The following is a 10046-nucleotide window of genomic DNA, read 5'->3' as shown; positions in this document are numbered from 1 at the left end:
GGTGCCCCCCCCCCCCCCCCCCCCCCCCCCCAGTCCTCGCCTTAGGGTTCCCACTTCCCCACACTGTGCGGTACCACTCGCTATGTGCATCCTTCCACTATATAAACCACTTTCGGCCTCCCGCCTCTTTTCTCTCTGTCTCTCTCTCTCCCCGAACTGCTATTCTCTCTTTCTTTTTGCCTTTTCTCTCTGTTTTCTTGTTTAAGTTTTGCTGGTCCCGCGGGGATTTCTTTCCACCATCTCCCTGGCGTGGTGGCCATAAGTAAATCTTCAAGAAGCAGCAAACGCCCCCGTATAATCAATCGCTTTTACTTTTGAAACACCCGTCTCTGATGTTTTGAGACTATATATAGGAAGAGTTTGATCGTATTTGCATCTATAGTTGGTTCTAATGGCGCAAGAGTTGGATGACTTGGATTTTTGGCTTCCATCAGAGTTTCTGACGGACGATTACCTGCTAACTGACCGTTTCGGGACTAGGGGAACCGATGATTTTTCGTATGGATTTCGGAATTCGTTTGGTGTCGGTTCGGATGTGAGTTCACCCGTGGAGTCAGTCACGGGACCGATGGAAACCGAGAGCGACGAAGATGACTTGATCACCGAATTGAGTCGCAAGTTTGCTTATTCTACTTTACAAGACTCCAATTTATCCTCTGACTACACGACAAAGGTATGAATGATTTTTTTGTCTTGTTCTTTACTTTTTGGTCTTCTACAGTTATTTAAAGCTTCAGTTTTAACTTATTTTTTATGTAGGGGTGGAGGCCGTCCGGTTCGCCGAGATCAACTTTGTGCGGGCTTAAACCAGCTTCTAGGGGCGGCTCCAACTCCGTTTCTCGTGTTTGCTCACCCCAGGATGGTAGAAGCGCCCTGACGTGGGATTGGCTGAATGCCGCAGGAGAGGAGGTTATGAGGATGCGAATGATCGAAGAAGCGGCGTCGTTTTATTCAACAAAACTCTTCGGGCCGCCCCCCAAACCCAACCCTGTTACTATGCCCCAACATAACCCCAATTCTGCCTCGGGGTTCTACCTGAGCCAATTCCAAAGACAAGCCCAACTTTCTTGCGAGCAGTTCCAAGCAGCTCAAGTCAGTAGTTCAGACGCTGCCCGATCTTTTTGTTGTTTGCTGTTTTCAGTTTTTTCTTCTTCCCCTTCTCGTATATATACCCGAGTTGATTGTCTTTTGCTAATATGTTGTTACAGTTTCAGCAGATGAATCAACATCATGTGATTGATGGAGTTAATGGGCAAGGGGGTTTGAGGTACCAACTTCATAATGGAAGCATAAATGGCGCTGGGGGAAGAGCTCAAGGATTATCAATGTCGGCATGGCCTACTTTACAACAATCTCAGCAGCAGCAACCCGTTTTGGGAATGAGAGCTGTTCTTTTCGGAGAAACCGGTGCCAAAAAAGAACGAGTGGGAACAGGCGTGTTTATGCCTAGAAGATTTAGTTCAAACCCCACTGGGACCCGTAAGGAATCAGGTCCTTAGCTCAATCCGCACAGTCCTTTTATGCTATAATTGATATATTTCACTTATTGATTTGTTGTTGCACTAATGAGATGATTATTCATTGTCATTGTGACTCTGAGTATTTGGCTTTGGCTGCTGATCACATTGGGTGTATGTTATTCAATCTAGTGTTCATTGTCCCGTTTGTTTGATCCCAGATCTCTGATATTATCGTTCTTATTTTATTTGAGTTGCAGTTCTGTTTGTGGGGTACTTGACTAGGTATTCTCATTTTTCATTCATTTGTACTGATATGCGCCCGAACTTCTTGTTGTCAATGCACAGCTGGGTGCTCCACAGTTCTGCTACCAGATAGACTGGACCACACCATGAATTTGGATCTGGATGCCCAGGTGCAGAGCAATGGGGGTTTCAAGACGCAATATGGTAATAAACAAATTTTCTTTTCCCTCTACATCCGTCTCGTTTTAAGTTTCTCCACTCTAATTTATGATGTATAATTTATTTACTTAAACATTACTTGCAGATGCTGTGTCCAAGCAAAGAGGCAACACCATGACGGCTCAGCCAGTGATGAATCAGGAACTCAGGCTTCCTCAAGAGTGGACTTACTGAGCCATTACTGTTTCACTCAAGAAAGGGAGGTGTTTTTTTGGAGAGATTTGGAGTTAAAAGGGATTTTATAGAATGAAATAGTAATAACAAGTTAGCAGTTAAAAAAGAATAGACTTTTAGTGGTAGTAGTCCAGGGCAGTTGGTGATGGTGAAAAAACAACCAGGGTTCTATGGGGTTAGTATTCAGGCTTGAGGGGGAGGAATAAAAGTTGCCATTGGGGGTACGGCAAAAAGTAGTGGTAGAAGTTTAAGTAAATATTTTGTAGTAGTATTTTTTGGTTGTTTGGAATTTGGTGGGCGTAGAAGAAAGTGTGGGGGAGGATATCATTTTCTTGGTTCCCAATCGGAAATTGGAACCATAAACGTTAGTTAAAAAAAAGTAGTTGATAGGCTTTTTAGGCTGTAATTCGCCCGATACCGGTAAATCGGCTGTGGGTTTTACAATATCGAGTGAGTGGTGACGTTGGAGTCTGATTTTGGTTGCAACTCCAACACTGATGATGAATTTTGTGTTTTGTGTATGAAAGAGGCTTCCTTTGTACTCCACTCCACTTCATATATTTCAATGAAATGAATTTAGACTGCTCAGTGGTTGGTTTGCTGTGAATTAATTTAAAACCTATGTGATCGTATGTGTGTATTCGGGTGAGGAGGGTGTAATGTGTGTTACGGTCAAAGCATGGGGAGAGCGCTTGCACATGCTTTGCCACCTTTGGCCTTTGATCATCATCATCATCATATCATTCTCTCTCTCTCTGTCTCCCATTTTGCGCGTTTTATGTATGAATTTTTCAACTACGGTTTCTGTCACTAGCTTCCTTATTCTGGAAATCTGTGTGATTCATCTTCATAAATGTAAAGCGCCGAACAATACTAAAGAGTGGTGTTATACAGGAAGACACGCTTTTGCAGAATGCTACACACAGTACTAGTTTCGGCCTGATGCTAGTAATTATTGAGCATGGGCAGGAAGTGAAGTTACATCCATCAAGTTTATATGTAGGTATAATTAATTCCTTAAAAGGGGAAGAATTTCGGGGGGAAGGCGGACGACTGTTTGTGTGTGTGTCTACCAGGACTAGAGTGAACAACTTGTTTGGGTTTGGTTGTTTACTGGGGTTGGGCCTGTCAGAGCCGATGCTGCATATATGTCTTGGGCTTGGGCTGGGGCTGGTGCCCATCACCACTTCGATTTGTATATATATCATTTTTGGAATCAATTTAATATGGCATGTGATGTGACCCACATATGAACGGAGTGAGTGGTGTACAATTTTCCACCACCTACTGAGTCACAAATTTCTAAATATTGTGTATGTGATTTATAACCAATTCCTTCTTTGTAGGGGCAGTAAGTATTATACCATGGGATTGGTATGGGGTTATTGGAATATTTACAGTAAATAACTTAATTTTGTGATTATAAATCTAAAGGGTGATAAATTTGTTACTATGAGCATCAGGATCTTTATTGGTACTGGAAATCTTTGGTTCATAGGCTTTTTAGATGGAAGAAAATGAAATGTAACAACTCTAGAATTCCATTAATAGATAAGAAAGAAACAGTGGCCGCAATACCCAATACCCAATACCCAATAATCTTCCCACTCCCACTCCCACTTACTCCTTGTCATTTAATTCTGATCCAGTAATACTTTATTCTTACCATCATGAAAACGACCCAAATATTCTTCATAAAATATCTCCATGGCCAGAACCACTACCATTTCGCCACGTGCATCATTCAATTGTTGTCGACCCCGACTCTACCCGTAATGCTTTCCTCATCCAACCCCAACATCCCAGAATCCGGCCGTGTAGATAGATAGCTAGAGGTAAAGGATAAGAAAATCATCTTTTATTCTCCATCTCTGAAACAAAATTAACTGCATGTGCCAGAATTTATACAATATACTATAAATTCCTCTTTCTGAATCAAAACTGATGCTAAACTGCATACAAGAAAAAGAAACAGAACGAACCCAAGGGAATTCATGGATCTTGATGATTAAGCACCCACTTTATAGGACACACACCCCCAACTTACGACTGGAACTCGACCGCCCGAGCCACGGCGGTCAGTGCTCTGTACTTAACAACGAAACTGCCCACCGCATGCCCTGCCACCACCACCACAAATATTCCGATATTGAAAGACATGACCGACAGCATAATCAGGTAAGCTAGAGCCATGCGAACTGCATGAACAGCCGCATGAATCACCGCACCCACCACCGGGCTTATGCCCCTCGGCTTCAGTCTCGGCGTCACCGACAAGATCTCCACCCCCACAGCCACCACAAACACCGTCCCCAGGGCTAATATATACATGCCGAGGCGGCCGCTGCCGGGCCATCCCGCGAAAAGCACCACCACGTCTTTGCCCCAGAAGAAGCTCATGTGCATTCCCATGCCATCCGTATTCATCGTGCTCTGATTGTTGTACGGTGGGGACATGGGCATTGGCATGGACATGTTGCTATGATCGTGTTCGTTCGTGGGATATTTTCGTTTCTTTCTATGTTATATCTTGGAAATGATGAGAAGAGAGAACTATGGTTTCCAAAGTTAGGAGAGGGAAATACCGAGGATGAGAAATGCTGGGAGAGCTTTATTAACCAGGATGAGAGGGATATGGTGAGAAAAACAAAACATTTTTGTCTTTACTGATTTCTCTTTTCCTTTCTCTCTCTACTTGTGATCACTTCGGTTTCTTCACAACTAAGTAGGGGACTACTGGTGTCCAAAGTGGGATATATAGGATTAAGTTGCAAACAGCTTTGTTTACCTACTCATCTTAGCCAAAACAATTTGCAATGGTTGCCTTGCCCAAAACCTTCAAGCTGTAACCCTGAATAATGTTCTGAAGATGGTCTAAAAGTTTATTCATTTTTTCGTCACGATCCAATTAAATGTCTGCTATTGATCCAAGAAACCTATATATGTTAACTTGTATCCTATGCAAAAGTACGATATTGAAATATATTTATTTACTAAAATTGACTCGAAATTTTATGCCGCCCTCAAAATTCATAGCAAGTTGCTAATCTTATTCCATTTGCTAGCGGCCGATAAATGCAAACCCCAAAATTTAGGACGGTCAGCTCAAAGCCTAATAATCATTAGCATTAGTGCAGGCTTATCAAATAATTGAACTAATTATAACAAGAATGATAACCGGAAGACAGAGAGAGAGAGAGAGAAGTTTTATTCAACTGGAATGTTGCAGTATGACATACAATACGAGCACTACTACATCTCTATATGACATGTAAAGATAGTTTTATTCTACTAATTTCTTCCTGGAAAGACATAAAGTGGACTTTCATACAGGAGATTATTTAACATCCCATTTTAGGAACTGTGACAATGAGGACCTCGTTCTCCCACGAGCACCTGACTTCATCATGTTTAACATTTTCAGCCAAGGTAAAAGCCCTGAGGAAGTTTCCCTCGCTGTACTCCAAGTATTGCCAATTTTCACGCTTCTCTTCTTTCTCTTCTTCTTTCTTGCCGCTTATCTTGAGAACTTTACCCTCCTCCACTTCCACCTTTACTTCCTCTTTCTTGAACCCTGGAAGCTCAGCCCTCAACACATGTGCCTCCGGGGTTTCCTTCCACTCAAACTTGGTGATGTTGTGGAAGGAGACAACATGTCTGCGATGATCCATGTGGACGTCGTCAATGGGATGCCAAATATCCATCCTGAAAGGATGATCATAAACATGGTCATGTCTTCTTGGTTTATTAAATCTAATGATGGGCATCAAGGACATTGTTATGTTGAAGGTGTACGTAATAATAAAGCAGGAATTATCACAAACTACTATATAATCTATCATATGCTTATGACAAACTATGATATGGGTTTTTATAGGCAGAAACGCGAAGTTGGATTTGGTTCATGAGCGTAATTAGCTTGTTTCAGAGAAGGAATCATCTTTTTTCAGTGGAGATGGGCATTGATGAGGATCAAGATAACTCGGTGCACTGGAATCTATGCTCCATGTGTCGATTTAGGCAGTGGTCGGATGTAGACTGAAGATTCTTATGGATTGGCCATTTCACGGGGAAGGAAAGATCTGAGACAAAAGTCGATATGCTTCTCCTTAGATCTACTACTGTCTTTTTTTGCGAATAATAGGATCATCTCTTATGCAACTGACAGAGAAATCCTCACATCCGATTACCGTGGATTCCACATTATGTTTTTGCTAGCCCAAGTTTCGGGTTTTTATCATTTCCTCCAAGACCAAAGTTCTATCTAACCTGTAGAAGCTCTTTGCCTTAGCCTGCCGATGTCCACTTTCCTCTGTCGAGCCCAATTATCTACATTTCTAGATTGGGCCCATGTTCCGACAAATCCAAGTAATATAAAAACATTTCGTTCCAACAACCTTATCAAGCATTCTTGACCAAAAGTTATAATCCTCGCAACCTCCACACCAACATAAACTATAAATCCATAATTACATAAGGGAACCAACCAAGAACGAAGAATCTCCAGCTATGATTTAACAGCAAAGAATATTGCCAGTGGCCCATTATCATTCTTAGAAAATTCAGAACTGCCAAACCATGCAATTAAAGACCAATAAAGCAACCTCGACAGTGACCAAACTAATAGGTCCGGACAACGAAGACCGACGCAGCAAACCAGAAAGAGAATTGGCGTTTCTTTGTTAGTCAGTCTTGGAAAGAAAGGATAACAGGAAAGACAAAGTTGGAGCAAAATAATGTAAAGAACCCCACACACAGCTACATACCAAAAGGCCTTCTAGCCTAGCCCAGACGCCCACGGGGAACCAATGAGTGACCCAGTTCATCGGTTTCTTGCTCAGTTTCGGCCTACTTATGATTCCATGAGTGGGCCCAGAAGCAGACGTGATATATAATCCACGGCTGACGCATCAGCACCCTCCCTGCCTGATTGTGACCACCCATCTATTGCCACCTCACTTTCAACCGTCCGATTCTTTCACGGAAAGCTCTTAGTCACTGTAGTGCAGTGGTGCATTTCCTTTCCGGGGTGCAACTTTTTGTGTCTCTCTCCTTATGTACCTGTGGCTGTGGCACTGCTCTGTTTTTGCTAATTCTTCGGCTCTCCAGCAATTCAAAGGAGGTTTATCAAGCTTGCTTTTCTCGGACTCCACATTCTCTCCAATTCCTTTCTTTGCTTTCAGTGTAAGTTCATTTCTATATATTATATCGCCTGACAACTATTTATTTTTTTTAAAAAAAAATTGGCCCTTTTCCTCCGGAAGATTCATGGCTATACAGAACCTGTATCGGGATTTTCATTATTTCAAAATGTGTTTCCTGGCTTTAGTGTTATTCTTGGAGATTGTCGCGCTGCTATTTCTTGGAAATATATTGGGTGGTCTCTTTGTTTTAGTGTTTATTAATGCAAATTATGGAGAATTTTGCTGTAGTTGAGGTTCATATTTTGGATCCGTGCTTTCTTGATTTGTATGTGAATTATTTGTAAATCTTCACATAATATCCCAAATTTAGGAGTTTTCATGAATTTCTTGGAAACAACTCATTTCTGAGGTCAACGGAAGAGACTGAATGTGGGTATGTCTTTTAATTTGTTCTCTTTCTTTTGAGAAAACTTCGGTTTCTGTTAAGAGGGAAGAAATTTGCTTGTTGCAATTCATAATCTAGTAAATAGAAGTTCATAGCTTCGTGGATCCATGACTTAAATTTGTGCATCTGCTGCTCATTCTTTCAATTTTACTTCTGACGTTCATATCATATCCTGTAATTCTTTCTAAAACTTTTAGCATGTTTGGTTGAATTGCTTATAATTTGGAACCACATGTCATTCATCATTAGGAAATCCATTTTCTTGCATCAAGAAGTTGATACTGTCTTGTGCGGAATTGCATTGTATAAATCCTTTCTATTCTCTTCTCAGGAAAAGAGTTGACGCCCTTAAAGCACTGATCATATGCCAAGTTTCATGGGCAAATGCTAACTTACTTTCAGATAGCTAAGTAAATGCCTGAAGATGTTATTTGATGCTATCTATCGGGAAGCTAAGTCCTGAAAGCATAAATTAATTCAGGCATGGACATCTCTCAAGACGAGAGAAATTTGATATGAAAACAAACCTTGTATGCTATAAGAGAGCATATTCCTTTGCCCTGGACAGGAAAAGGTTACAGTTTCCAGACAGTTGCAAGGTTGGACATCCTTCTAGCAAGCTGGACCTTGAACCCACTTGTGAATTAGGACGGAGTGGAAGTCTGATGAAGTAATTCGACCTAAGTCTTCAGAGAACGACAGGAAGTGACAGATGGAGCACAAGACATGTACTGATGATGAGATTATCAAGTACATGTCAAATTTACCTCGTTTTCTCCAGCAAGTGGAGAAGGAAAGTAGCATTCAAGAGAAGGCATTAAACTTTGGAGTTCTTGATTGGAAGCGTTTGGAAACATGGAAATATAACGAGCGTATGCCTGGAATATATGACAAGAAGACATCATCATCATTCGGCAATTCCTCAACTAGTGGACCACCTAAAATGGGTCCAAATGTGGAAAGGCAACCCTCAGCCGATGGTATGAATCCTAGTTCATTATCTTCAGGAAAACAGCGCATGCCACATGGTTCACCATTTAGTTCACCTCAGAGGCACCGACCACATGGTGTGAGTCCTAGTTCATTATCTTCAGGAAAACAGTCCGTGCCGCGTGGTTCACGATTTAGTTCACCTCAGAGACTACTCCCACCATCTCTAAGTTCACATCTCAATTCATCAAAGGATGGAAGAAACAATATTTATCACAAGGAAGAAAAATATGTTGAAGGTACAAAGTCTAATGCAGGGGAACCACAGAATCAAGTATTTCAAGATGCTGAAAGTGGCACTACCCGTCTGCAGCCGGAGAACTGTCATCAGAAAGTAAAGTTTTATGACAGAAGCAGTTCTACAACAAACTTAGACAGCACAAAAAGAAAGGACTCTGAGAAAGAGATTGTGTCGGCAAAAGAAGCTTCATCAGCAGACTGGGGCAAGCATAAGCTTTCTCTCTCTTCACATGATAGTGAGAGGAGATTAAATGATGGAGTTGATTTTAAATCTCAATGCTGCCCAGCAGACCAGGAAAATGTTGTGTTCCTCAGACGTAAACATCTCCCAAAGAGGAATTCCTCTAAGAGTTCCCAGTTCACAGAATCCAGGACCTCACTTGGTGAACAATTGGCAGAAGCCATAGGGAACGAAAACTCTGGTCACCTATCTCCTCATGGACTACACGCTGGAGAATCCTGTGCCAATATTCAACACTCAGCTCCCCTCCTTTCAGGTGCCACTTTTCATACCGAGTCTGCCATGGAGTCACACAACTCAGGGACTTCCCAGGCAATTGACTTGGGTAATTGCACAACCGAACGTTTGATGGTGAATAGAGGAACCAGAAGGCTGTCATTTTCCATTGAGGTTTCAGATAAAATGCAAGAGGAAATTGCTGAGCAATCGAGTGTGAAAGGAAGACCTTCCTCCGTCGCTCGTCCATCAAGCTTTAACCTTGAGAGGATGAGCCGAAGTTCTACTTTCAAGGAGAGGTTGGTAATTCCACAATTCAGTTCTTCATATGTTACTGTCCAGTCTTGCCAAGTGAGACCTGGAGTTTCGTCTGTTAAGGATGACTCTGAAAGAGAGAAGGAAAATTCAAGTAGCAAGGGAAGGTCCAGTCCTTTAAGGAGATTGCTAGACCCATTGCTGAAGCGGAAAGGAACGCAATCTGCTAAGACCATTCAGCCACCAAATCCATGCCTAGATCCCACGACTTTGAGGACCATAGGCAGTATGGGACCGTCTAGAGACAGGAAGCCTGAGGCATCAACTATTCAGGCTCTTTTGGAGCCAACATTGAGGAATGGTCTCCCTTTCTTTAAACTTGTGGTTGACAATAGCACCGACGTGCTAGTTGCTGTAGT

At 42.0% G+C, this 10046-nt stretch overlaps 4 protein-coding genes across 6 annotated transcripts in view; 2 read left to right on the top strand and 2 right to left on the bottom strand.

Moving 5' to 3' along the window:
- Window positions 103-2684, top strand: LOC105161579. Of its 2 annotated transcripts, none has more exons than XM_011079311.2 (5): window positions 103-673; window positions 760-1092; window positions 1209-1479; window positions 1806-1907; window positions 2008-2684. In XM_011079311.2, exons 1-5 carry the CDS (start codon window positions 392-394, stop codon window positions 2094-2096), a joined length of 1077 nt encoding a protein of 358 aa, XP_011077613.1. In that variant the 5' UTR covers window positions 103-391; the 3' UTR covers window positions 2097-2684. The 2 variants fall into 2 exon arrangements, with proteins under 2 accessions (XP_011077613.1, XP_011077612.1); XM_011079310.2 differs by having other exon boundaries at window positions 113-673; window positions 1209-1491.
- On the bottom strand, window positions 4140-4571 carry LOC105161578 (copper transporter 6). The gene has a single exon (XM_011079309.2). It carries the CDS (start codon window positions 4569-4571, stop codon window positions 4140-4142), a length of 432 nt encoding a protein of 143 aa, XP_011077611.1.
- LOC105161577 (16.9 kDa class I heat shock protein 2-like) lies at window positions 5284-6023 on the bottom strand. Its single transcript, XM_011079308.2, has one exon. The coding sequence runs from the start codon at window positions 5936-5938 to the stop codon at window positions 5438-5440; it is 501 nt and encodes a 166-aa protein (XP_011077610.1). The 5' UTR covers window positions 5939-6023; the 3' UTR covers window positions 5284-5437.
- The window catches only part of LOC105161576, a gene marked incomplete in the record, with an annotated part of 4162 nt that continues 1195 nt past the window's right edge, over window positions 7080-10046 (top strand). Inside the window, 2 exon segments of one of the 2 annotated variants that reach the window (XM_011079307.2) lie at window positions 7080-7280; window positions 8017-10046. In XM_011079307.2, the coding sequence (XP_011077609.1) occupies window positions 8398-10046 (1649 nt within the window). 2 annotated transcript variants of the gene reach the window in all.

Source organism: Sesamum indicum, linkage group LG5, assembly GCF_000512975.1.
Source record: "Sesamum indicum cultivar Zhongzhi No. 13 linkage group LG5, S_indicum_v1.0, whole genome shotgun sequence".
In the NCBI taxonomy this organism is placed as follows: domain Eukaryota; kingdom Viridiplantae; phylum Streptophyta; class Magnoliopsida; order Lamiales; family Pedaliaceae; genus Sesamum; species Sesamum indicum.
Note: the sequence above shows the minus strand (reverse complement) of the source record. Positions and strands in the feature narration are given on the sequence as shown.

Coding starts and splice junctions, on each gene's coding strand:
- LOC105161579 (XM_011079310.2), top strand. CDS start 392: ATGGCGCAAGAGTTGGATGACTTGGATTTTTGGCTTCCATCAGAGTTT. Junction 674..759: donor CCTCTGACTACACGACAAAG/GTATGAATGATT, acceptor TTTTTTATGTAG/GGGTGGAGGCCGTCCGGTTC. Junction 1,093..1,208: donor AGCAGTTCCAAGCAGCTCAA/GTCAGTAGTTCA, acceptor ATGTTGTTACAG/TTTCAGCAGATGAATCAACA.
- LOC105161578 (XM_011079309.2), bottom strand. CDS start 4,571: ATGTCCATGCCAATGCCCATGTCCCCACCGTACAACAATCAGAGCACG.
- LOC105161577 (XM_011079308.2), bottom strand. CDS start 5,938: ATGATAGATTATATAGTAGTTTGTGATAATTCCTGCTTTATTATTACG.